Source organism: Cygnus atratus, chromosome 1 (assembly GCF_013377495.2).
Source record: "Cygnus atratus isolate AKBS03 ecotype Queensland, Australia chromosome 1, CAtr_DNAZoo_HiC_assembly, whole genome shotgun sequence".
Lineage (NCBI taxonomy): Eukaryota > Metazoa > Chordata > Aves > Anseriformes > Anatidae > Cygnus > Cygnus atratus.
In genome coordinates, this window is record NC_066362.1 from 9,606,292 (window position 1) to 9,629,974 (window position 23,683).

The window sequence follows — 23,683 nt, forward strand, 5'->3', positions numbered from 1 at the left end:
ACTGGTTTATCAGTGTGATTTGCAGCACTATAAAAACTTGCAACTAGGATCGGAGTGATTTGATATGTAGTAGTAGGCTTTCAGTGGAGGAGAAAAAGTAGAAATATTGCTAGGGTTTTTCAAAACTCAACTTCAGTTAGTTCTCTAAAGTCAGAATTATTCAGCACTTGTAAAAACCGAGTGGTGTTCAAAATTCATAACATAGATTTAAAGGACATAGGCAAAGGACTATTGTAGAGCAAAAAAAGTAGATCCTCTTAATGTCAAAAGTGTAAAAGATCTCAGAATTACGTTGAATGTTCTTGAATTGAGATCTCTGCCAGACTCCTCAGTATCTCATCATCCTCATTAGGCCTTCACCTGTCTGTTCACTCCTGTCATTTGTCTTCTGTTTAGATTAGTAACACTTGACTGTAAAAAATCAGATTTAATTTCTGTATCTGTAAAATAGCTTTCATGGAACAATATCCATCCAGGACTGGGACTTCAATTTATTTATCCCAGGATCTCACAGGTAAAATTAGTGATAACTTTTTGGGTGTATGGTGGGATACCATACCAGCAGGTTAGGTATGCATACAGAATTTAGACCTATGTCAGACAAAATGAACAGGCTTCCCTTCTGAACTTCTGAATGTCTGTATGTTCTACTCTAGCTCTAGCAAAATGTGAAGAATCATCTATCCCACACTGAGTCTTTTTCCATGTTTCAATACCATGTCGAAAGGATAAAGGAATCATATTTTTTTTATTACACATCACAAAAATTCGTCAAAAAAGAACAAAAAAAACACACACACACGAATAAAAATAAAATAAAAAAAAAATCCAATGGAATTCTTAAAGGGGGATTTCTGACTAATGTAACGTGTTAATTTGTGTTGTAAAGATTGATTAGAACATTATTCGGACACTGGCAAGTTCTGTTGTTTAAACACCTCTGTGTTGTTAAAAAAAAGTTCTCTATTAATTCTGGTTAACTTCTGATACTATAACTTATATTTAATTTCACTTGCCAATATTTTACACTAAATCACCAACGTGTATTTTACAAGGCAATGTTCATTCTTCATAAAGTGAAGGCTAAGGGAAAGCTATGCTGAGCTCTGAATCAGCAGAGGTCTCTGAACAAGCACCAGCCGCCAAACTAGTCTATGTTGTTCAGAATCATTATTTAGAGTTACTGTACCATTACATTCATATATATCTCTTGAAAGAAACTAAATTCACACACTGAGGGAAACCAATAGGAAAAATTCTTGTTTTTCCTCTTTCTTTCTTTTATATATATATATATATATATATATATATATATATATATGCCAGCAAATATTATTTGAATTGATTAGTCATGATTATTATTTTTTAGGACATAGGAAACCGTGCCACTGAAAACTCCACTCAGATTAGCCTAGAACTGGAAATAATTTATTCCCCTCTTCTTGTGCAGTTTAATTCCTGCTGCATTATTTTCTAACATAAGGATGCCACCTAGTGACCGTCAGTGTCTGCTTTTAAAACTAGGCCTAAAAAATTTCTAATCTAATTCCAAATGGATATGAAGTATATTACTCTTAATGCTTGGTTAGTTAAGTGGCAATTGCACCCATGCATACAGAAGTTGTAGAATTATTGCTAGTATTTCAATACAGCAAAATATATCCAATATCATGATTATAGGTGGGTCAGACAGTAATAGGCCAGATTTCTGAACTAAATATATATATATCCTCTAGTTGTATCCAACTATATGTAGATTTTCAAAAGTTATTGATAATCAATATATCATTTATAGTACCTCATTACACTTGCTTAATTCATGAGCACCACCTAAACCTTTTTGAAAATGGGCCCCATTTCTGCTCCCCTAATTTTGTCAGCAAATATTCACCATCAGATATGCAGGGTGAAAGAGTTCTCAGGTCCTGTTCCTACTCTGGTGAATATTTTAATGATATGAAGACAAGGTAATGATGGGCAAGGGCAAAATAAGTTCCTTTTCCTCTGTCTTCTGAACACCTAAACCCGTCAGCTAGCAAGATACACCCAAGACGCATTTATCCCAGGTAAACTGGAACAGCTCCAGCAGTCTGACTGGGGAAAAACAAAAACAAAACAAAACAAACAAACAAAAAAAAAACAAAATATTAAAAAACAAACAAAGCAAACAAACATAAAAAAAACACCTCAGTCTAATAAAACTTGTGCTTGTTTATAGAAATCACTTCTAAATTGACAGGTACTACTTCTTATCTCCCCAGCTCAGGAGAAAACTACATCCAGCCCTCATTGTTTTCAGTACGTGCTTCACTAATTAATCTTGTTTTCAGCCATGTTTTGCACAGAGCCAAATGTGACAACCGTCCTCAGAAAACACTTCCCTTTTTGAGGCTCATTCTGTAGATTCAAGCATGGTGGCACCTTAAGCTGTATCCATGCGCTGTAGCCCAAATCAGTGGGTTGATGCAGCTATCATCATTCTTTTCCTTAGCACTGCATCCTTTGGAACCTGCTGCTGCACTTTCATTCAATTTCCTGGGTCCTGTTTGTTACCCACTCACCCTTCTCTTCGTCTCTCTGCACAATTGCTATTGCTTTCTTACTAGCCATTTCTCATCTCTAAAATACTTATAAACCCTACATCCAGTTCTGGGGCCAAGCAATCAGCTGCTCTCATTAACAAGACTGGTGCACACTCAGAAACAAACCACTGATCGGAATCATTGCACTGGTGACAATTTAGGTGTTGACAAAGGGTAGGTATGTCTAGGGCTAGACACTGTATGAGAGTGAGATCTTTGAACTTTGGTGCCTGATGTGGCAAAATGTTGTTGTGCTAAATGTGGTTAGATGTTATTTTAATAACTTCATATTTTGTGTGTGAATATATCCCAAAGTCATTGTCAGTCTTGAAAATGAAGCTGAGCCCATGAATGAAATTGGAAATTCTTGACCTCATTCTGTTCCAACTGTAAGTGCCACAATGCTGATACAATATCTATAAACCCTTTGAACTGCATGTAATTTACTGACTCCCTTTCCTGAATTTGAGCCAATCCTAATGACATGTTTATAATGAAGTTCCCATCATTTGCAATGAAATTAGTAAGTAGAGCATTATCAAATTTGTTTGTTTGTTTGTTTAATATATGGTCTACAGGTGGTGAACTTTTTACTGGTCTCTACAGTGACTACTGGGGAAGAGATGCGGCTGTCTTTCGCACCATGAATCGTATGGCACATCTCCGAACTGAACCTGATAGTGAGCGCCTGTTAAAAGGTACAGCAAGTAGAAGAAAGAATGTAGAACCAGCAGTGTTTTGGATGACTAGAGAATTTCTGTTTAACCAGAAATTAAAATGACATTGTCCATGAATATGCATATCCAATTACAGATGATTATTTTTTAATATTTTTTTCATGATTTTTTTCATTAACTCCTCGCCAGGTTTAACAAATTGAAATCTTTACTCTGATTGCATATTAGTTTTAATAAGTGGGACTTTGAAATCCTTACTTTTTTACTTCTAAAAATGTTTTCAATATATACTTTGGATATTCCATATTATTTCATGACATCAAATATAATTAAAATAATATTTTAAAATTCTCTAATTAATGGGAGATTTTAATTAGCACATAGTGTTTTTTTTTTCTAGATCAGATCATTTAATCTTTATGTTGCAATCAAATAACTGTCGTTGCCAAGTTCTGTGCTAAAGAGGCGTCATACAATAACATAAAATAATAAAAATACAATAACCATGTAGTCCAATAGAACAAAAAATAAAGCAGATTATTTTAAATAAAAACATAAAAATGTTGCACAAGAAAAATATTGAGAAAATTTCTGTGCTGGTAAGTTTAGGAAATGTTTCATGCTCTTCAGTGTGGAATGTACTTGAATTTCAAAGCCCTGAAGTTTCTGTGTGATGGAAAGCCAGAATCTTGATTTTTCTTACTCCAAAAGTATTGCAATATTTCATCATAATAATGACATAATTACAGATAATGTTTGGCAAGAAGAGTTAATAATTTCCTTTTATGGTAATTCATATGGTGAGCATTATCTTCTCAGTGAACATAGCTAGAAAGGCCAAACAAAATTTTTTCCTCTGAAATTTCAAGGCAGTTCTCTCTTGAATCAGAAGAGAGAAAAAAAAGTTCTGCTACATGGGGTTTTTTGTTTGTTTTTGTTTTTCCTTCATTAATTTGGCATCAAACTTGAATTAAATTCATTTCACAAAAATGTGTTTAGAATGTTATGATATCCACTATAAGTCCAATAGTTAGGTCGGTGCCGAACTGAGTGTTTAAACTGGCTATGTATGGGTAGCAACAATCCCATAGGTGCTTTCAATATGCAAGCAAAGTTGCTTTTCTCTCTGGTAGATGTCATTATCTGTAATATACAATTCTCAGTATTATGGCCTTAAAAACAGTTTTTAATTTACTCTGTATTTGAAATTTAAGTTTTCAATGTCCTTAAATTGAATGTCCTTTCAATGTCCTTGAAGAACACATTAGAAAATTTACAAGCAAAAATTCTCTAGCAATGTCTTAAAACACAGTAACTGTTTTCATACAGAACAGAAATTTAGAAAATATTTACACTACCAGCTGCTTCTTAAGAAATCATACTAATTGTACAAACGACATTCTCATTTTAAGAGCTTGTAAAAATTTGCTGCAATTCTGTGAGATGAAATCATTCACAGCTCAACTTGGTGTAGGGTTAAAAGGTATATAGAATAGACTGAAGTTTGTACTTAGGTTTCAACTCTATAATGAAATGTCAAAGTAGGAAAATTTTAGAAGGTTTTTATTTCATGTCGAATATACACAATGTGTCTTCTATCTCTGAAGATATGTGTCCATATAATGCCTATTAGCTGCACTACCAGGGATTTTTCTTTAACTAAAAGGCTATTTTTCCAAAGTTAGCATTCCTATGCCTGATTTGTATGGGACAAGAGATTGTTATGTGAATATTAGTGCCAGGTTTCAGCCTAATACATATTAAAATACATAAACCCTGTAGAACAGAACTGGAAAGAGATCCTGCACATATACAAAAGGAATATTGATTTGTGAACTAGAGCTATAAAAATAGTTTGACATTAATGTATTCCACATGTTCTAAAGATACCTACAAAAAAAATCATTTTTTTTTCCATCACACTGTTCCCCTCAGGTCGTTTTCTGACTGACAGATCCCTGACTCTTTCAGTTCATTTTTTTTTTCTTTTCCCACCAGTTGATTCTAAGAATTGAAAAAATAAAATAGTGTTTTAATAAGCTTGACCTCAACTCATTTTTGTTTTCCTTTGAAGAACCAAAGTTTGTTGGCTCATACATGATTCCTGACAATGAAGACCACGATGATAACAAAGTATATTTCTTCTTTACTGAAAAAGCATTAGAGGCTGAGACAAGCAGTCATGCCATTTATACCAGAGTGGGACGTGTGTGTGCGGTAAGATCCTTTTTCTAACACCCCAACTAAATGGACATTTTGGTTGTTCTCCCCCAGGCAAACATAGCATCTGTTAATGTACATGAGAGTAAATTATAGGTCTGAATGAAAACCCTGCTTCTAAACAGACTCAAACATTAGAAAATTCAAAAGCGTCCCAAAATCTGGGCTTAAAGTGAATTCTGCTGAGAGAGAAGGACAAAGTTCAGAAACCTTATTATTCTGCTTGTCCTATTGCTTGTTTCTTGAGAGAAGAGACTGACCCCTATCTCACCACAACCTCCTTTGAGGTAACTGTAGAGAGCACTGAGATCTCTCCTTTTCTCTAGGCTAAATAACCCCATTTTCCTCAGCCACTCCTCATAAGATTTGTTCTGTAGACCCTTCACCAGCTTCACTGCCCTTCTTTGGACATGCTCCAGCACCTCAATGTCCTTCTTGTAGTGAGGGGTCCAAAACTGAACACAGTACTCGACGTGCGGCCTCACCAGACCTGAGTAGAGAGGGATAATCACTGCACTAATCTTGCTGACTACGCTGTTTCTTATACAGCCCAGGATGCTGTTGGCCTTCTTGGCCACCTGAGCACACTGCTGGCTCATATTCAGCCAACTATTGACCAATACCCCCAGGTCTCTTTCCACCATGCAGCTTTCCACCACTCTGCCCCCAGAGTGTAGCATTGCATGGGGTTGTTGTGCCCCAAGTGCAGTAAGCCAGCATTTGTGCTTGTTGAGCTTCATAAGTTGGCTTGGGCCCATTGATCCAGCCTATCCAGATCCCTCTGTCTATCCTTCCTACCCTCAAGCAGAACAACAGAACAACCACCCAACTTGGTGTTGTCTGCAAACTTTTACTGAGGGTCCACTCAATCCCCTTGTCCATTTTTTATATAGAGACATTAAAGAGAACTGGCCCCAGTACCGAGTCCTGTGAGACACTACTTGTGACTAGCTGCCAACTGGCTCTAACACCATTCACCGCAACTCTTTGGGCCCAGCCACCCAGCCAGTTTTTTACCCAGCAAAGTGTATGCCCACCCAAGCCACGAGTAGCCAGTTTCTCCAAAGACTGCAGTGGGAAATAGTGACAAAAGCTTTCTTAATGTCTAGGTAGACAACATCCACAGCCTTTCCCTCATTTGCTAGGTGCATTACCTTGTCATAGAAGGAGATCAGGTTCATCAAGGAGGACTTGCCTTTGATAAATCCATGCTGACTGGGCCTGCTCACCTGGTTGTACCATATGTGCTGCATGACAACACTCAAAATTATCTGCTCCATAACCTCCCATGGCACCAAGGTCAGGCTGACAGGCTTGTAGTTCACTAGGTCTTCTTTCCAGCCCCTCCTGTAGACAGGAGTTATATCTGCTAGCCTCTAGCCAACTGAGACCTCCCTGGATACCTAGAACTACTGATAAATGTCAGGAGTGACTTGGTAAGCACTTCTGCCAGCTACCTTAGTACCCTTGGGTGGATCTTATTTGGCCCCATAGGCTTGTGTGCACCTAATTAGTAGGTCGCTAACCATTTCCTCCTGGATTATGGGTGCTTCATTCTGCTCCCCATCCCTGTCTACCACATCAGAGGACTGGGTACCCAGAGTACAACTGGTCTTACTACTAAAGTCTGAGGCAAAGAAGGCATTAAGTACCTCAGCCTTTTCCTCACCCTACGTCACTATGTTTCCCCCCACATTCAATACAGGATGGAGACTCTCCTTAGTGCTCATTTTGTTGCTAATGTAGTAATAGAAGCATTTTTTATTGTCTTAAATGGCAGTAGCCAGATTAAGCTCCAGCTGGGCTTTGGCTTTTCTAACGTTCTCCCTGCATAGCTTCACAACATCCTGTAGGGCTCCTGAGTGGCCTGCCCCTCCTTCCAAAGGTCATAAACTCTCTTTTTCTTCCTGAGTTCTAGACAAAGCTCTATGTTCAGCCAGGCTGGTCTTCTTCCCCACCAGCATGCACCCTTTTCTTGACACAACAACACAACAGCCACAGCAAAGCAGGATTTAAAGTTGCTGAAAATTTGTTAGAACACCTTATAGATGCTTACCTCAGACTTATCCTAGCTGTATTAGCTCTACAGATAGATCCAGAGCTTCAGTTTCTAAAAAAAAAAATGTTCATTAAACCCTGCACTGTGCTTCTAAAGCAAAGCTAAACTTTGTTAATGTACTCATTACATCCAGTTAACCAAAATGAGAAATAAGAAGGCCTGCAGCAGCTGTATATTTAACCTATTCAGGGATGTAGTACAGAATTAAGAAATTCTTACAAACCCACAGCTCTTAATGAGACCTGGACTCGATCAGTGCAATCTTACTTGAAAAGCAACTCCAGAGAAATACTAGTAATGGACGTGTGGTTTCAAAATGCATACTTTTGACATTAAAAGATGCAATGAGTGGCTAATTCAGTGGAGATGTCTGTGGTTTTAGATTTATTCGAATTACCATCAGTGTTTGTTTCTTTTTATGCAGAACGATATGGGAGGACAACGAATGCTTGTGAATAAATGGAGCACTTTCCTGAAAACCAGATTAGTTTGCTCTGTGCCTGGGAGAAATGGAATTGATACACATTTTGATGAATTAGGTAAATATCTTAGACTTCAACAAACTTAAAACCATCATATAAATGATGTTTCATGGTAACACATCTTATTCTCCAATATTGTACATGTATTCATTAGTCTTTTGTTTGTAATGTATGTGAAGTTCTATATATGGGAAGTTAATTATCATCAATTATGCCTTTACTGTTTGCATTGTCTTTAAACATTGCTTTTAAACTCTGCATAAAAATACATAGCATATATAAGTAAAATAACATTATGCTTTTAACAAGCAATGAAATTTCTCTTTTGAGTCTGAGAAAAGTAGTTTGTTGCCAGTAACACTGCATTTAAATTTTACAGAGGATGTGTTTTTGCTGCAAACTCGTGATAACAAAAATCCAGTGATATTTGGCCTCTTCAACACTACAAGGTAAACAACTAGAAGAAATAATAACAGCGATAGAAGAATGTTTGAACAGCTTATTGAACAGTTAGAAGTTGCATGATAAATATCCCAGAGTAAATATGTAGTAAACAGTTTAATCCTTTTTTCATCCACAGTGGGCTTTCTTGTTAAAGTAAAAACTGCTTTATGACAGGGGCTTGAAGTCTCACACAGTGATCCAGTCTGTTTCCCAGAAAAACATTAATTAACTAAATATTTCCCTTCTAGTGCCAACGTATATGCGTTCCAGCACACTTATAAGAGCAGTCTATCAAAGCCACTTGTCTTTAAGAGATTGACTGTATTTCAAGTTTAAGTATATAGCAGCTTAAATTCCTTCTGACTTCTTAGTGAAGCCTAAAACATTAGCTGTGATGTTGCTGGTGGCCTCCTTTTCCACAGCAGCCTAATGCAAGTGCAAGACTGTTTATTGGAGATCTAGCTTCAGGATGTAACTGGTAGAAAGGAGCAGCTATGCTATTGCAATTATTTATCTCTCCTGATTTTCTGTTTTCAAAGAAAGAGAGGAAGATATAGTCCTTTAAGGAAGCGGTCACCTATTATTTCCTACTGGCCTTCTATGTCAGTAGGCAGAGGTGGACACCTCACTAAAATTATCTGGATCACCTTCTAGTCTTCAGAAAGAATTCTTTTGCAGAGATCTTTGATATTTCTTCAAAAAATGATGAATTGCTTCTCCAGAACTAGGAATGTAAACACAATAATAATAATAATAATAATAATAATAATAATAATAAAACACTATAATTTTGTGGATTGATCTACATTGTGTGGTCTTTATGAACCCTGACCAGCATTCTCACTCAATAATATAAAAAGACTCCTGTTCATTTCAGTCAGTTCTTGGATAATTCCCATCTTTCCAAGGAGGAAGAATAGGAAAAACCTTTGAGAAGAAAAATGGTTGTGTTTAAGTCACTCATCAAAGACCAAAGAGATAATTTCCTTTTCCTTCCTCCCTGTTTATAAACAAGTAATTTAGAGCCTGCTTCAAATTTTCAGATAAAAGCACTGAGCACTTTTTAAGTATTATGAATATAAATGTATTAAAGACTTTGTAAAGAACATTGCACATAGTAGTTACAAGAAAAACACATAAGAAACACCAATTATTTTTTCCTCCATGAATGCTGTTGCAGTGTGACTTCTTTTTAACCTTATTATAATACTAGTATTATATGTAACAAATGTGACATATTGTTGTAATAATGTCTTTTAATTTTACTTCACAGCAATATATTTAGAGGGTATGCTGTATGTGTTTACCACATGGCAAGTGTCCGAGCAGCTTTCAATGGACCATATGCTCATAAAGAAGGACCTGAATACCACTGGGCTCTGTACGAAGGGAAAGTACCTTATCCTAGACCTGGTTCAGTAAGTACAATTTATTTTCCACTTCTTTACCCATTTAAATGAACTTAAGAAGAAAAAGCAAACTGCTACCAATGCATAAATCTTACTGACTTCACAGTCCACGACATATTTATTTGGATATATACATAATATAGCATTTCTGAAAGAGTGTGGAATGGCTTAGCAATAAGTTTTGTCAAGCACCAGAACAATATATCTCTAAAAGGAAAACAGGGGAGTCAAGTATATAGGGTTTTTCAAAATTCTAATGCGACTTGAATTTAGGACCCAAAGAGGAATGGAGTGGAGTGGAGTGGAGTGGAGTGGAGTGGAGTGGAGTGGAGTGGAGTGGAGTGGAGTGGAGTGGAATGGAATGGAATGGAATGGAATAGAATAGAATAGAATAGAATAGAATAGAATAGAATAGAATAGAATAGAATAGAATAGAATAGAATAGAATAGAATGCTTCAGTTGGAAGGGACGTACAAAGATCATCTAGTCCAACTGCCTGACCTCTTCAGGGCTTACCAAAAGGTAAAGCATATTATCAATGGCATTATCCAAATGCCTTTTGAACTCTTGACCAATGAAGTTACCTCTCAGGCTCCTTTTATCCAGACTGGACAACCCAAGTCTTTTACCATCTTTGTTGCTCCCCTCTGGACACTTTCAAGGACCTTAACATCCTTTTATTCTGTGGGGCCCAGAGCTGCACACAATATTCAAGGTGAGACTGCACCATCACTAAATATGGTGGGAGAATCACCTCTTTTGGCTATCTGGCTATTCTGTGTTTAATGTATACCAAAATGCAGTTTGCCCTTTTGGCTGCCAGGGCACACTGTTGCCTCATGTTGCCCACTGTCACTAGCACCATCAGAACCCTTTCTGAAGAGCTGCTCTCCAGCCACTCGTCTCCTAGTCTGTAACTATGTACAGCATTACTACATCCCAAGTGCAGAACTCATTTGTTGACTTTCATGCCACTGATGATTGTCCAGTTCTCCAATGTAACTAGCTCCCTCTGCAAAGCATCTCGTCCCTCCTGGAAGTCAACAGCACCTCACAGTTTAGTATCATCAGCAGTCTTTCTAAGGATACATTTCACTCCTGCATCCAAATCATTGATAAAAATGGTCCCAGGATGCCAGGCAATGGGGAGGCACCTTCAGAAGGTTGTTCTGATGCTGCATTCAGATGCGGTAGGTGCATCTGGGAAGGAACTTATTTTTATTATTTTTTTTTCCAATGGAAGAAATCGGTGAAGAAATGATTGATTTTTGATTTATTTCAAAAATCTAATTCATCTGGCAGCTACTGCAGCATATCCTGAAATTATACAGGTGCTGTCATCTAGAGAATTGTTCTTGCCTGTTACTTAGATTTTTTCATTTGGTAAACAAATTCTGGAGAAAATAACAAACTTATTACTTACAGAGAGGTAATTAGTTTCTACAAAGAATTCCTAATTCTTATGCTGGTATCTCAAAGGCATCACTGATACCGGGCAAGTAGCTCTGTGTGGCCCTGTTTGAGCAGGGGTCTGGACAAGATGGCTTTCCCAGGACCTTCCAACATCAACAATTCTGTGATTCTGTGATCACATGTAATCTTCATCTCAAGCTCTTTTTCTGTTTCGGTCTCTTTTTGAAGAGTTTCTGAAGTTTCTAGCTCTGTCGTATTCTTAACCCAGGAATTTCATGTTCCACCTAAGGGGGTGAGGAGATCAGTGGTTCATGAAATTGCAGGGATCCATCATCATTTCAGACATTGGTCACAACTAGGGCCTCCCTCACCCTCCCCTTCTTGCTGTAAGTCAGGAGGAGTCCTACAACAGGCAAGGTCAGGGTAACCCAGGGAAGCATCACATCCAGTCTTTCTTTTTTGTGCCATACCTTTTGGGAATACAGCTACTTACCCACCCATGGCAATTGCTATGTGTTGCAAAGTTGCTTTAGTTTACACTCACTGAAGGTCTGCCATTTAACATGTCAGTATTGTGTAGATTTTAGTCTCTGTGAGACACAAAGACATTTCTAATAGCTGGCTAAAACCCACACACAATTTTCACACTTCACCTCTTTTATCTTCTTGCAGGCTAAGGACTCACTCTCTTGAGCTTAACGGTGGAATAAGCAGTCACTGGAGCATTATTTACAGTGTTGTTTTTCCTTCGCTAACTGAATCAATATTCTTTTATACCAAAAGCAATCACTTGCAGAAGTAAACATTGTATGCAATTCATTTATCACTGAATCACAGGAACGAGAGGTGAAAAGGCCTATTAGCTTATCTAGTTCATGCCAGTACAGCTTTTCTCTCTGTGGTATGATTTCAAATGCATGTCCTCTCTCATTTTAAATTACTGTTTTCCTCTGCTTCTCTTGAGGTTAGACATAAGTCAAAATACAGAATTGGACGCTAAAAAAAATAAATTATCTGGGATTTTTAAACACTGTGAATATGATTGACTATCTTGGCCAAAAAGCTGCCACTATAATTGTGCTGATATCAATACCAGATTTTTTTTTTTTCTGCTTTGATGTTGATCAAAGTAAATCATTGGGTTTGAGTCAAGATAGAAAAACAGATAAGTAAATTATCAAATTTTGAGCAAAACAGTGTAATTCAAAGGAACTATTGATTTCCTATTTGACATGTATAGCAAAATTACAGTTTTTACAGTCTTGCCAAGTCATGAGATAGTACCATCCATGGAGTGCAAAACGGATGTTTATTTTAAAAAGGTGATATGATTTAAGTTCTTTAAGTGGTATTCATTTAATTTTCAGGCAGACGAACACCTCACATACATTATTTCAACTGGAGTTAAACACAGGCAGGAATTCAGTATTAATGATTGTAGTCATTCCATTGATACCATTACATTGACTAGCACTGAAGATTAAATGGTGTTTTTTAGGAAAGAAGGACAGAATACTGAGCCAGCACTCTAGTAAAGTTGACAATGATTTACACAAAGGTTGCATTAAGTTCCATTCCGAATCAATGCTTCCCTCCCTTGCCTCTTAATGAGCACATTTGGGTCATAGTGGATTGTAGATTCCCTAACAGGCAAAGCATAGGAGCTGAAACACACAAAATAAGAGCAAATAATTTTCCCACTGTCGTGGAACAAGTTAGTTGTGAAATCAGGTCTTTCCTGAGCGTTAATTGGTTTAATCATGTTTGTCTATAAGTTGCGGAGTACATCAGAAGTTGGATTAGCTGGTTATGCCAGCTAATAGAGGATTAATTCATTTTTGGCTGCTCCTCAAGGGCATAGTTTAGAGGTCCTTTCAACACTTTTCCAGTAGCAAGAAGAGGAAGCTGTAGTCCCCAGTTTTAAGTTTCACACTCCAAAAAACAGGTCAGCATATTGGTAAGGTGAATCTCACTGCCTTTCCCGTTACAAGAGACAGTGAAAAGAGGCCAAATACATCCTACTGTTAGGCACCTCTGCGAGTCAGCACTTTCATCTCAGCTATTGAATTGGAAAAGATGTAGTCTATAAGGAATAAGAGGAGAGCTCAGGGCTAAATAAATAGAAAACCACTGCTGGAGTTGCTCTGAGTCTGACAGGCTCTGCAGTCTGCTGCTCTCTGAAGTCTGCTCGAAGCATTGCTTTTGCAATACACTAGGATCCTACTCTGCCAATTCACTTAGTGTATTTGGACAGCAGTGTTTCTGAGAATGACATAAGCTACCTCAAATGGTGTTGATAGACTTCAGGGACAGCTGCATCTACTGTTCCCTTTCTAGACTACTTTATTTTCTATAATTAAAAACAAAAAGTCTGTGAAGGATTATTTTTATTAAATCTCTCCAAGGCTAGAAGTTTGCAAAGGGAACTTGACAATGACTATTCATTTGATATGCTGTGCAGTGCATGGAAAGCAGAGACTTAGCCTATCTTCACGCTCCTGCTCTGTCTCTGTATTTCAAATAACCAATGAAACTCCATCACTAGGTTGATTAGACAATTACTTTAAAGTCAACACTGAACAAATACTTTCCTGAAGCTAAGCCAAAAAGTGGAAACAAACATTGCCCCACTTGGTAAGTGCAGGAGTTTGTTCTTGTCAATTACAGCTGAACACAAGTTTTAAATTACTGTTTCTAGTAAACACAAAGAGTATTTTATTTCATTTTATTGATTGAAAAAAAAATCCAATTTAAGTAGGGAAATGTTGCTACTGTGGCTTTGCTTGAAATGCTTCTTAAAACCACACTGTCTTATGAATATTTGGAGAAAGTAAATGGTTACTGAGCTATTTCTAGCTTGATCATAAATGGTTTCAATTAGACTTCACGAAGCAAATTGGAAATGTAGAATCTATGTACAGTTAGGGAACACTATATCCTTCACAAAGCATCCTAAAATTAACTTCTCTATGCAACGCATTAAATTATCTCTAATTGCATATTTGACCAAAGGAGTAAGCCTCTTTTAATCAATCATTGAAATAAAGTGTATTTGCAAAATGGTAGATTGATCATTGCAAACATTGGTATTTCGAGCTAAACTGTGATATATAATACTGCCATCATGAGATAGGAATTGGAATCAAATGTAATACTGTTAGAACACTGGAGATCGAGAATTACCATTGCTGGAATCATTTTTAAGTGTGCTTAGTTTCTTACGGTAATACATTTTGCAATCAAAAGTAATTAGAGTAGAGATTGATTTCAAGTATTACTATTTTGCTGACTTACATGGGTGTCTCTCTGATGAAGCAGGAAACCTTTTTCTCTTAACTCTGTCAATGGCCATTCTGATTACATCTTCAGTATGAATTTGGGGAAGAAATAAACACTATTTTTTTTTTTTGGTGGTTGTTGTTGTTGGTGGTGGTTTTCTTTGTTTTGTTGTTGTTGTTGTTGTTGTTGTTTTTCCAAAATTCAGAAGTGTCAATAGGAGTTTCCTATTTCTAAACATGGGAATGTCAAGTCTCTGTTCAGTAAAGCCTGATTAATAGACCTTGCTGACTGGGTTCTCATGATTAATAATCCATACATTCATAAGGTGTAGACTACAGTGGTGTTCTGTGCTAGTTTTTATGCCAGGTTTGGTGTAGACTTGTCATTACCCCTGAAAACAATACTAGTCTCTGACAATTTACTTGGCAAACCTTCAGGATAATCTGCGTTTTATATTTTTGCAGTGTGCCAGCAAAGTGAATGGAGGTCTGTACACTACCACCAAAGACTATCCTGATGAAGCTGTCCATTTCGCCAGGAGTCATCCACTGATGTATCAGCCCATCAAGCCTTTTCATAAAAGACCAATACTAGTCAAAACAGATGGGAAGTACAATCTTAAACAAATAGCGGTGGACAGAGTAGAAGCTGAAGATGGGCAATATGATGTCTTGTTCATTGGCACAGGTAAATAAAACTAGGAATACAATTGATTTAACAGGTTTTGACCTCCAGGATGAATGAAATTGCCTACAGTCCAAAAATAATGAAGCAGTACAACAGTCATTTTAAGAATAATTCTGTGCATGACTGAGCCAATCTTCACTAACAGCCTTACAGAAGTGGTTAGTCATTCCAGACATACAATTCACTGTGGCGATAATATAATACAGAAGAATAATGGTAAGAAAAACTTTTAAAGACTAGGACTAGAGACTTAAGTATAGTATTCACCATCACCTTCCTTCACGCTACAAGAACTTTTAATCCAGTTCCTGACCTTATTTTTAAAACTTCACAACACAAACATGTATTTGAATATGTTTCTGAGTTGAGACTTTTACTGTGGGAGAAATAGAAGTGATAACTAATTTCAGAAATATCAGTTCAAATTCCTCCATTTCTGGAGATGACAAATCTATCCGCTACTGTTAAAAAGAAATTGATAGCTTCCAGACTTGGGTTATGACACAGCTCAAGGAAGGAAGGGGACTATACCCAAATTTATGGTTCAAAAAGAAACTTAGAAATTTCCTGCAAAATTTTCTTGCCTTTCTTTTGTGATGTTTTCTAAGATACATAGAGTTTGTTTAAAGAGGATTTTTTTAAACACCTACCAAATAAGTATAAATAAGGTATAATGTGTCACAGAGGTGCTGTAACCCTAAGCAAAGGAAAAAAAAAAAAACTGAAGAAAATAAGTGGAAAGCCTAGAACTGGACATAATTTTAGTCATGTCTAATCCGCCTGTAAAAAATCCAAGGATTCAACATTCACATTTTATCAAGCTAACAACAGAAGTGGTGACATAAATCATTTTGACCATTTTTGTCTAGGCAAGCATTTACTGTGAATTATTTTTTTACTAATGAAATTCCTCTGATTCCTCTGAAAGCACTTTTCAGTGTTGAGAACATTCAAAAGAAGAAAGCTTGTAGAATAGCAAAGGCTTATTTATACTAGGGATGTATTCTGAGCTTTTAAATGGCTTCTGTATGGTCTCGGTGTTGGACTTAGTGTGGTCTATAAAACATTGTGTCACGTTTCTACAGCAGATTTAATAACGGTGACTAGATTTTTAGTATTTTCCACTTGCATTTATGATTTAGATACTATATCAAATACTTGTACACAAGTACTCTATTTAGCAAAATTGAAACCATTGAGATTTAAGTATGCGCTTTAGAGCTGGGCTGGACTGGCACCTAACAGCTGCTTAGTCTTCTTGCCTAATCTCAGGTGACGAGAAATTCCATCATAGGTATTTGGAGTTTAGAAACTCTAAGATGATTCCTGCCACCTCCACTCTGGCAAAGCTCCCATCAAAAACCTCACTGCTTCTTTCAGCAATATAATGTTAGAAAGCGTTAATCTTCTTTCATCTGAGTCCAACACCTTCTATGTAACATTAGTAAACAGGGTCTTACAGCACAGCAGAAGTTTCCTTAGGGTAGCAGTGCAGGTTTGTCAAAAGGGAAGTCTGAATGTCAGAATGAACTTTCCACTATGTCCATCAGCAGGATTTAAAGAAGGACTTATGAAAATCAGAGCTCAATTTTTTTTAAATTTTTTTTTACTGTTCCAACATAAAATGGATTACATATTCACTTTGAGAAGTGGTGTATGACCCCAGTTTAATGGTTCCTCTTTATCTTCACCCCTTTCATCTTTTGCTGAACATTTTTCCCACTGCCTGTCTGCTTAAAATTTCCCCTGTAAATCAAGGATGACTGAAAGTAACATAAGAAAAGAAGCGATATTTGCATTGTTGATGACAGATTTCAGATTAAGGAAAGTAAGACTACTATAATAATAGTCAGCAAGACAAAGCTGAAGTGGTGGAAGACCAGATGCTGCTCTTGTGTTTTAATTTCCTGAAAGAGATGTACTGACAGAAAGACTGATAGATCTAAATTCCAATGTGCTTTAAACTTTTTGAAAGTGCAGCTTTTCTTTGGTTCATCTTCCTTTGATTACTACAGTGAGCTGCTCAACAGCAGCTCACTGAGAGAAAGAGAACTGTCTGTAATGAACCCCTGAAAGCATTGGTACTCTTGCCTCAAGAACAGAGCTGCTGCCAGAAACTAAGGATAGTTAGTAGTTTCCTAACTAGTGTCAACACTCATATCTTATAATTAAAGCCACTTTATATTTCCCTGATTTGATGGACTCAGCTTCTGCCTACTCTCATTTCTTTTATTTTTCTCAAAATTTTAACCCTCTTAGATCATTTTTCTGCTCACCAAGGGGTTCTGGCCCAGAGTTTGAAAAATACTAGTCAATTAATCAGGTAGCTCAAGGATGTCTCAGCTGCCTCTTAGTTGACAGATGGACCAGAGCATGTCACAATGTCTTTGGAACAAATTAGCATATATGGTTATTTTCTAAGTATAAGGACCCTCATCAGTAACAGCAATATGCAACTACATGTATTTATAAGTTCCTTACCATGATCAGTTTGAAGATGTTATTTAATGTCTTTAAAGGCCACATAAAAGTTTCCACCAATTATAAATTTTATTTTTTTTTTTTTATTTTTATTCCCAGATAATGGAATTGTGCTGAAAGTCATTACAATTTACAATCAAGAAGCAGAATCAATGGAAGAAGTGATTCTTGAAGAGCTACAAGTATTCAAGGTAAACTGTGCTGTACTTGAAACATACATACAACTGTCTTAGATGTTTTTCAGTTAACAGTGTCAAAAAATCTGAGGATAGACAAATATATAATTGTGCGCAAGAAATTTTCTTATTATCTAGATATTATATGACATAAAATCTTCATTTTCTACTAAAGTTTTTCTAAAGTGGAGTTAAGTTTAAGTACTGAAGCACTCTGTGGCAAAGCAACACTGTCTTTCTATTTACATGCTTAGTGTGTGATTAGAAACTTCCTGCATTTTACTTAATTTTCCCTCATATCTAATTAACTATTTAAAAGATTGCAACTGCAGACACAAAAATGTGTCCTTAATGTTGGAGGCTTAAAAGAGGACCAGATTGTTATTATTATTATTAATAATAATAATAACAACAACAACAGCAAATTCCCAGAAAGAGTGAATCAGTTAATGTGTCATTACAGTGAGTAAACTTCATTCCTGGTGAGGCAAAAGTCACTTTTTTTTAAGAATAAACAAAGACTAAAGCTCACTATTCGGTATGTGGCAAAGGTAACAATGAAATTCACTTAATGAATATTCACATCACCTTATTTTAGCCACATGAAGTAGGAGGCTAACCCACTTGTAACCACAGGGAAAACCTAACATCCAAACGTAGATATTTAAATCTGGCATCTGAATTTAGGCAATGTAACTATGGACTTGCTACCCTGGGGGAAAAATGTTTGTTTTCTATAGACCTATTAGGGGCTGTGTTTTGCCATTGCTCCAGGAAATCTGAGCAGAGGGCAGAGAGGAAAATGGTATGAGAAGGAATTCCTGCTATTTTTACCTTATCTTCAATGAATGTTTTGTTATAAAGAACACTCCACTTATCACTCTTGAGTATGACAAAAGGGATTCAGTGGTGGCAAGAGCTAATGTTATGTTTGACAGGGAAATTTTAGTGTTCCAGTGACTCTGATAATCCTGAATTAAGTGTTGGCTGGTTGTTTTTAAATAAAATCTTTTAAAGCAATACTTCTCAAAAACAATTTCCTCACATTTTTCTGTATCATCAGAAGTTAGAGAAAATCAAAGTGTCTAGCAGAGATGAATTTAAGTAAACACCGACACTATTTTACCTAATTTATTGTCACAGCAAAACTACTTTTTTTTTCTTTTTTTCTAAGTAAGGATGCTTCCTATTTTCTAGGTGCCAGTTCCCATAATTTCTATGGAAATCTCATCAAAAAGGGTAAGTATTTGATGAGTTTGACATGCAAAGACTATGACTCAAATTTAACAAAGCTATAAGTGAGAGAGAGAGAACAATGTATATCATCTCTAATGAGACCTGGTCTCATAACATGTAATACTTTTGCAGTGCAAGCTTATGGTTATATGCTGTGTTCCTTTATGAAACATTAATGTTTTTCAAATCTAACATTAAAACTCTTTAATCAATCTCCTTATCTTATACATATTGTTCACACCAAAAAAAAAAAAAAAAAAAAAAAAAAAAACAAGTAAAACAAAACAAAACAAACAAACAAAAAATTTGATCCATGAGTTGCTGAAATAGTAAGAACATCAAGGATTAGCTTGGTGGATATGGCAACCCAAAGAAAAGTTCCTTGTTGATAAAAGCAGACACACTTCAGCCCCACAGGGATATGAGTCCTAAAAGAGCCTTGCTGCCTCCCCTAAATACTCAGTGGCCCATGAAAGGCAGAGCTGTTTGGATCTAACTCCCTTTTGAGTCCACCACCAGGATGGTTACTTCTCAGAATAGATGATCATTGCAATATAGGTGCACAGAAATGTAGTAAAACACAAGTAACAAAGAATGAAGACTACATTAATAGTAGGTGTGAGTGTGCCTCAAAGATCATTTTAGTCTTGGTAACTAGTCAACTTGTATTCTCTCTGTAATGTAGAAAGACAAACTCCTCTGAGTGATCCTAACTTTAAGTTTTCCAAATTATTTCTTGGATCAATTTATATTTTTTCCATAGACTGTGAAAGGAGCTCTGGAGATTAGATTGTCTATCATTACACCTAAGTAATTATTTGGACAAAGAGGCCTCGAACACTTCCAGGGATGGGGCATCCACAACTTCACTGGGCAACCTGTTCCAGTGCTTCACCACCCTCTGAGTGAGGAATTTTGTCCTTATATCTAATCTAAGCCTACCCTTTTTTAGTTTAAAGCCATTACCCCTTGTCCTATCACTCTCCGGCTTTCCTATAGCTCCCTTTAGGTACTGGAAGGTCTCCCTGGAGCCTTCTCTTCTTCAGGCTGAACAACCCCAACTCCCTCAGCCTGTCTACATAGGAGAGGTCCTCCAGCCCCTTGATCATCTTTGTGCCCCCGCTCTGGACTTATTCTAATACTTCCATGTCATTCTTGTGCTAGGGCCCCTGAGCTGAACGCAGGGCTCCAGGTGGGATCTCATGAGAGAAGAGCAGAAGGGGAGAATCCCCTCCCTTGCCCTGCTTCCCACTCCACTTTTGATGCAGCCCAGGATACAGTTGGCTTTTTGGGCTACAGGCATGCATTGCTGGCTCATGTTGAGCTTCTCATCAATGAAGACCCCCAGGTCCTTCTCCTCAGGGATGCTTTCACTATCCATTCTCGACCGAGCCTTTATTTGTTCTTGAAATCTTGAAATAAAAAGGAATTTCCCGGTACTGTGGACAATAAAATGTTTGAATACTTGCTAGGCACATGATTGGTACCAAGTAATTTTGTCTTTAAAACATGATTTTGAGCAGAAGTATAGTGCAGTTGAGTTTATGTGGAAAAAAAAAAAAAAAGTAGTTTCTCTACTGAAGCATTTTTGCTGGTCACCTTGGACTTTGGAGTTTGTAAGTCTGTAAAGATCTCCTTGCTAGCTTTGTTTCAACATCCTTGTAATACTAAACAGCCTTCACTTAGTCAGTGATATAATAAAATACTGTGTTTCAGGGTTGAGTTATTTATCCGTGTGGCTGGGAGGGAATGTGCTTTGATGTTCTTTTGGCTAGATATTGGATGCTTTTTGCCATCCTCTGATGAACCAAGACTTACAGTAGAGCTTACTCTTTCTAAGAGATGAAAGAGAAAATCCCATTTTGCATGTTTCATTGAAAGAATTGTTCATGTGTTCTGGGACAGTCATGCTGCAGTCTCGGAAGACGAAAGAATTCCCCTTGAACAAGGACCTTAGGTTTCATCATTTTAGGTTAGCAGATTGAGTTCCTGTTTATCTGTTTTATCTCAGCTGAAGTCTTTAAACATTGCTTCAAACAGCCTCTCCTAGTCTCCTCCACTGACATTTCTGACAGTTAAAATTTTGAGACCTAGAAAGATATAGGAGGTGTAATCAGGGACAAGAATGAGCTATTTGGATTAAATTCCATGGTTTGTGAAAGGCAAGCCAGACTAAATGAGCTGACTGTATTTTCCAGCTTTAAACAATTTTAAACTATAAAAATTTGAAAGCTTGGACTATGTTTGTCCATTAGGATAAGCACAATTCAGAGATCATTAGGAATGTTTTTTCTGACTTACAAAAACATTGAAGAGAGCAGTGCAAAATCAGTTCCTATTGCAGTGCACACTGTATTTCTGTGTTAAGTCAATTTACATTCACCAGCAACAAGTTTTTTCTCAAATCTCTGCAAATTCAAGCTATTCTTTTCTGGATTTTTTATGTCTTACATCAACAACTTGTGAATCAGATTTATCATCTTTCATTTGCTTTGAAAAGGAAAGTTACATTAACTTCATTCAAGCAGTCTTAGAATGAATGATGGTGATATATGTGTGTATATATATACATATATATATATAAGTAGATTGTGACCAGTTAATTTACAAGAAAAGGTAGCACAGTACCAGAAAAATACCTATCTTCTGTGCATTGAGGGATTATATAAATCATAGAACTATTGTGCATGTGTATATGTGACTATATTGTATGTATGTAGCCACATCAAGAGTTAAATCCTGATAACTCCAATTTTAATACTGAGGTTGCTTGTAACTTTGCCAAATTTGAACTCCTTCGATTAAAGACTTTAAGTCAAGTTTTGCGGGTTTTTGTTTGTTTGTTTGTTTTTTGTTTTTGATGATCGGTTAGGTAACAAGTGTTATGAGGGAGGCACTGGAAACTACCTTGAGGAAGAAAAAGACATGTAAAACCCCCTCTATTCAAACACAAAGCTTACAAAACTGAAAATTCCAAAGCGAGGAAATGCCAAGCCAAACTTGCTCATTCTAGATTCTTTCTTCTGCACCTCCATTCTCATGCAGGAGAGTTTAGTTTGTAATCAGTTTTCCTGCAGAGTAACTCTGCCTCCCTCAGGTCACAGGCTAGATGCACAACTGGCAATCTGCTGAATAACATTTCTTTAAAACTCTAGTGGTAGCAGAAATTTTAGTGGAAGTTCTAGAAATCATACATGGGAGATATATATATATATATATAATTTATTTTTTTTTTCTCCAGCAACAACTCTACATTGGATCTGAGTCAGTCATAGCACAAGTGAAGTTCCACCAGTGTGACATGTATGGCACAGCCTGTGCTGACTGCTGCCTGGCTCGAGATCCTTACTGTGCTTGGGATGGCATCTCCTGCTCCCGGTACTATCCCACAGGAATGCAGGCAAAGAGGTGAGAACTGCTTCTTTTTGTGAAATCCGTTTTGCAAAATAGCTTAATAAAAGTTCCTAATGCAGTACAAATTACTTCATATCTCCCCTTCATATAAATAAGTAAGAAGATATATTAGCTGATAAGTTATTAGCGAGCCTTAGGGAATAGCTAAGGACCTGAATTAACAGAATGGCATAAATTGCAGTACCAAGAATATTTTATGAATGAAGAAAACTGTCTACTTAGTCATTATTTAAACAAACCCCAATTTCCTTTTATTTCATCTGGTGGGCAGAGAAAATATGGATGTTTCATTCCTTAAATCGTCAGGGACATATATTGGTAGTATTTGAACAGAAAATGTATCACACAGCAATAATGTATACTATAGAATTTCGAGGGAGGGAGGAAGGAAGGAAGAGAGAGAGAGAGAGAAAGAGAAAGAGAGAAAGAGAGAGAGAGAGAGAGAGAAAGAGAAACAGAAAGAAAGAAAGAAAGAAAAGAAAGAAAGAAAGAAAAAGAAAGAAAGAAAGAGAAAGACCACTCTTTCTTAATAGCCACGCACCTCCACCAGACAAAACAAAACTAGGATATCTGCAAAAGCTACAGACTTTATAAAGTGACTTTATAAAATCAGATTGCTCTGGAGGCCAGTTCAAATCACAAACGTAACTTGGGTGCTTTAACTCTCATTGGGCAGACTTCTCCTCTCCATGCCCAGTCACTTAAGGATTCTGGCCTTCATTCTTTGTGCAGTAATTTCTCATATATCTATCCTCTTCCTGCCCTCTCAACTCCAGGTTCTCCAGCTTAGGTCCATAGATACCTGATCAGATATATAAAACATGCACATTTTAATCCAGACATTTTCACAGGACTGTGTCTTCTCTGCAACTAGAGAGAGTCACTCAGATCCTTAGCCAGCAAAACTCTGGTTATGTCTAAGTCAAGCCCTTTCTGTGGCATTTTTACAAGTACTGTTTCTGATAATTTATGTTTAGATATACTACACCTACATTGACTCCAGGGTTCAGAATTAATTGAATAACTTCTGGAGACAGTTTTGAAAACCAGTGCAGATTGTTCAATCAAAACAAAGTATCCCCAAATTCATTATTGCTTTTTAGGGAAAACCAGGAAGGTTATT

The 23,683-nt window shown here is 36.8% G+C and overlaps 1 protein-coding gene across 2 annotated transcripts in view; it reads left to right on the top strand.

The window, feature by feature from the left end:
* SEMA3E (semaphorin 3E) overlaps window positions 1-23,683 on the top strand; it is a 144,596-nt gene that overhangs the window by 113,127 nt on the left and 7,786 nt on the right. For both annotated transcript variants that reach the window (XM_035549404.2, XM_035549405.2), the window contains 9 exons: window positions 3,161-3,280; window positions 5,334-5,476; window positions 7,963-8,077; window positions 8,400-8,469; window positions 9,738-9,882; window positions 15,031-15,253; window positions 17,834-17,925; window positions 19,108-19,149; window positions 22,388-22,554. In XM_035549404.2, the coding sequence (XP_035405297.1) occupies window positions 3,161-3,280; window positions 5,334-5,476; window positions 7,963-8,077; window positions 8,400-8,469; window positions 9,738-9,882; window positions 15,031-15,253; window positions 17,834-17,925; window positions 19,108-19,149; window positions 22,388-22,554 (1,117 nt within the window). The remainder of the gene's footprint in view (window positions 1-3,160; window positions 3,281-5,333; window positions 5,477-7,962; window positions 8,078-8,399; window positions 8,470-9,737; window positions 9,883-15,030; window positions 15,254-17,833; window positions 17,926-19,107; window positions 19,150-22,387; window positions 22,555-23,683) is intronic.